This window comes from Numenius arquata, unplaced genomic scaffold, assembly GCF_964106895.1.
Source record: "Numenius arquata unplaced genomic scaffold, bNumArq3.hap1.1 HAP1_SCAFFOLD_1826, whole genome shotgun sequence".
Lineage (NCBI taxonomy): Eukaryota > Metazoa > Chordata > Aves > Charadriiformes > Scolopacidae > Numenius > Numenius arquata.
This window is the reverse complement of record NW_027414194.1, coordinates 5,001-9,448: the sequence shown is the minus strand read 5'-3', so window position 1 is coordinate 9,448 and position 4,448 is coordinate 5,001. Positions and strand designations below refer to the sequence as shown.

Genomic DNA, 4,448 nt, shown 5'->3' with positions numbered 1-4,448 from the left:
CCCCCCCCAAACACGGCTTCCTGGCCAGGGAGCCCCCACCATAATGGGGGACCCCCCCACCCCGAGCCCACCCAGGAATTGGGGACAAAGGGGGGGGGGGGGAAGGCTCCTGGGGGGGGGGGGGGGGGGCGGGGGGGTCAGGGACAGAGAGGCCACGTCACCCCCCCCCCCCCCCCCCCCAGCCCCCCCCCCCCCCCCCAAACCCCACGTGCGGATTTATTTGTTTTATTCCTAAATAATCAGCTCCGCTACAAGGTACAAAATCTAACCCGGCACCCCCCCGCCCCCACCGTTCCGACCCCCCCTCCCCCCCGGGTAGGGAAATTTTGGGGGGGGGGGGGGACAGGGGGGGTCGGGAAGGCGGCCAAGGAACCGCTCCCAAATCCCGATTCAAGGCCTCTGATTCCAGCGTAGAAAGTGTTGGGGACACCCCCGCTCAGGAAAAAAAAAGGGGGGGGGGGGGGGGCACGACACACACCCCACCCCCCCCCCCCCCAGAACATCTGGAGGTGCTGGGAGCCCCCCCTCCCCCCAAATCCCCCCAACGTGCCCCTGTAGATGCTTGGACCCCCCCCCCCCCGGGAGGTGCCAGGAGACCCCAGACACCCCCCCCACCCCCCCCCCCAAAACATCTGGAGATGCTGGGAGCCCCCCCAGGTTGTTCCCCCCCCCCCCCCCCAAACATGCCAGGAGCCCCAAAGCCCCCCCCCCCCCCCAAATCATGCCTGGAGGTGTAGGGACCCCCCCCCCAGAGACACCCCCCCCCAGCACATCTGGAGGTGCCAGGAGCCCCCCCCCGCCCCTCAACCCCCCCCCCCCAAGAACCTGGGGGTGCCAGGACCCCCCCCCAAACCCCCCCCCAGCGCACCCAGAGGCATGGGCAGACCCCAAAGCCCCCCCCCCCCCATACCCGGGGGGGGGCACTCGGGACAGGGGTCTGGGGGGAAGAAGGCAGCTCTGTTTGAGGGGGGGGGGGAGCAGCGCTAGGGCCCCCCCCTTTCCTCTGCCACCCCCCCCCAATTTTTGGGGGGGGGGGGGGGGGTTGAAGGGCACTTTGGGTTTGCCACCCATGGGGACAGGGGTGGCTGCGAAGGGACTTGGGGGGGTGGCAGCCCCCAGGATGGCCCCCCCCCCAACCCTCCAAATCGTGTCGGGGGGGGGGGGGGGTGACAGCGTGGGGGGGGGGTCACCCCGGAGCTATGACATGGGGGGGGGGGGGAGGGTGTCCCCCCTCCACCGAGCCAAAGCGTGCGAGGGAGAGAAAATACACGGGAATTGAGGGGGGGGGATTGGAGAAGGGGGGGGACACGGGGACAAAGGCGGGGGGGGGGATGGTGGGGGGGGGGGTGATGGGGGGGGTGATGTAGGGGGGGGGGGGGGGGGCTTGTCTTTTAATTGACGCTGTCCTCGTCGCTGCCATCGCCGCGGTCGTCCTTGGTCTCGGCCAGGGAGCTCTCGTCGATGTTCTCCAGGGAATCGGCGTGTTGGAGGGAAAGCTCGGAAAGGGGGAGGGACGGCAACCGGCTCTGCTCCGGGAAAAGCCAGGGTTTGAAGTTGGGATCGTGGCGTTGCTTCCATTCCGGATACTTGAGACAAGCCTTGTACATCTTCTTCATGGCCTTTTTTTTTTGGGGGGGGGGGGAGGAAGGGGGGGGGAAGTACGACACGGTTTTTTGGTTGGGAAGAGGAGCGTGGAGATCAGCCAAGGATACCTCCCACCGGAGCAGGTTGCTCCAAGCCCCCCTCCAAGCTGGCCCTGGATACCTCCAGGGATGGGGCAGCCACAGCTTCTCTGGGCAACCTGGGCCAGGGTCTCAAACCAACCAACCATCCATCCATCCATCCATCCATCCATCCATCCATCCATCCATCTCCCCATCCATCCATCCATCCATCCATCCATCTCCCCATCCACCCATCCATCCCTCCACTCACCCATCCATCCATCCATCCATCCATCCATCCATCCATCCATCTCCCCATCCACCCATCCATCCCTCCACTCACCCATCCATCCATCCATCCATCCATCTCCCCATCCATCCTTCCATCCATCTCCCCATCCATCCACCCATCCATCCATCCAACTCCCTACCCATCCATCCATCTCTCCATCCATCCATCCTTCCACTCATCCATCCATCCACTCACTCATCCATCCATCTCCCCATCCATCCATCATCCATCCATCTCCCCATCCATCCATCCATCATCCATCCATCCATCTCCCCATCCATCCATCCATCATCCATCCATCCATCATCCATCCATCTCCCCATCCATCCATCCATCTCCCCATCATCCTTCCATCCATCCATCCATCCATCTCCCCATCCATCCATCCATCCAACCCTCCACTCACCCATCCATCCATCCATCTCCCCATCCATCCATCCATCCATCCATCCACTCACCCATTCATCCCTCCATCCATCCATCCATCCACTCACCCATCCATCCATCTCCTCATCCATCCATCCATCCATCTCTCCATCCATCTCCCCATCCATCCATCCTTCCATCCATCCATCCATCCAACCATCTCCCCATCCATCCATCCATCCATCCAACTCCCTACCCATCCATCCATCTCTCCATCCATCCATCCTTCCACTCATCCATCCATCCATCCACCCATCCATCCATCATCCATCCATCTCTCCATCCATCCATCCATCTCCCCATCCATCCATCCATCCATCATCCATCCATCCATCATCCATCCATCCATCTCCCCATCCATCCATCCATCCATCATCCATCCATCCATCATCCATCCATCCATCTCCTCATCCATCCATCTCCTCATCCATCCATCCATCCATCCATCCATCCATCCATCCATCCATCCATTTCTTCCCCACATCTCATCTCCATCTCCCCTCTTTCAGTGTCAAACCCTTCCCCCTCCTCCTAGGGCTCCCCTCCCTCATCCAGAGTCCCTCCCCAGCTTTCCTGGAGCCCCCCCCCCTTTAGGGACTGGAAGGGGCTCCAAGGTCTCCCCGGAGCCTTCTCTTCTCCAGGCTGAACCCCCCCAACTCTCTCAGCCCCCCCTCCCAGCAGAGGGGCTCCAGCCCTCCCAGCATCTCCGTGGCCTCCTCTGGCCCCGCTCCAACAGCTCCGTGTCCTTCTGCTGTTGGGACCCCCCAGAGCTGGAGGCAGCACTGGGTGAGGGGGGGGGGGTCTCCCCAGAGGGGAGCAGAGGTGGGGACAGGGATGGGGGGGGGGGGGGGACGGGGACACCTCTTACCACCCACCCCCCAGGGACCCCCCCCCCCCCAACTCACCTTGGGGGCCAGGAACTGGGAGGATTTATTCACCACCCATTTTGGCAGAGAACCTGGGGGAGAAAAGGGGAGACAGGATGGGACCCCCAGTGCCAGCCCCCCCCCACCCTCTTCCCACCCCCCCCAAAATCCCCCCCCCCCCCCCCTTCAGGGACAGGAGGGCTTGGGGACACCCGTCCAGAGAGGGGACAAGGCGAATGGGGAGGGGGGGGGGGGGGACACGACACACACGACAGTCCAGGAAAATGGGGGTTCAACCCCCCCCCCCCCCGATCCAAGGATTTCAACCCAAAACCGGACACACCCCCCCCCCCCCAAAAAAAAATGCTATTTTGGCAGCTTCTAGCCCCCCAAAAAAGCGATTATTTCAAAAGAATTGACCCAAAAACGTTCCCTCCTGGCATCGCCCCGGCTGCCCCCCCCCCTCGATATCCCCCCCCCCCCCCAAACCCCCCTCACCCCTCCCAGCTCCCCAACCCCCCCCCCCCCCAATCCCATTCATTAACCTCGTTAGCGCAGCCCCCCCCCCCCCAAATCGGAGGGTGAAATGTCGCTTGGGGACGTGGAGGGGGAGACTGGGGGGGGGGGGGGTTGGGGGGGGCGGGGGCGGGGGGGGGCAAGGAAGGGGGGACACCCCCCCCCCCCCCCTTACCTTTGGGGTCCACCTGGGCCAGGTAAGTGATGGTGCAGCTCTTGGCTCCCGTCCCCTCGATCAAGTAGCCCGTCTGGATGGAGACGGCTCGCACCATGTCCTTGCGGGGGGGGGTACTTCTGCAGGGAATGGGGGGGGGGGGACGGACACACGGGGATGGGTCAGTGGGAGGATGGGGTACACCCTGACACACACACACACACACACACCCCCTCCTTGCCCCCCCCCCCCCGGGGGACTCACGGGGTGCTTGACGGAGTAGTTCATGATGATGTAGTCGTTGCCCATGGGCAACCAGGAGCGGAGCGTGATGACGTCACGGTTCTTCAGGGGTTTGGGACATCTCCCTGGGGACAGCGGGGGGGGGGGACGGACACACACACACACACAGGGGTGAGCAACGCCCCCCCCCCCAAGGGATGGGTGGATGGATGGATGGATGGATGGATGGATGGATGGATGGATGGGGAGATGGATGGATGGATGGATGGGGAGATGGGTGGATGGAT

At 63.6% G+C, this 4,448-nt stretch overlaps 1 protein-coding gene across 1 annotated transcript in view; it reads right to left on the bottom strand.

The window, feature by feature from the left end:
* Positions 1-1,391: 1,391 nt before the first annotated feature.
* Positions 1,392-4,448, bottom strand: part of LOC141477832 (START domain-containing protein 10-like) — a 3,666-nt gene continuing 609 nt past the window's right edge. Inside the window, 5 exon segments of the mRNA XM_074167020.1 lie at positions 1,392-1,619; positions 3,288-3,340; positions 3,940-4,051; positions 4,053-4,058; positions 4,183-4,286. Coding sequence (XP_074023121.1) covers positions 1,392-1,619; positions 3,288-3,340; positions 3,940-4,051; positions 4,053-4,058; positions 4,183-4,286 — 503 coding nt within the window.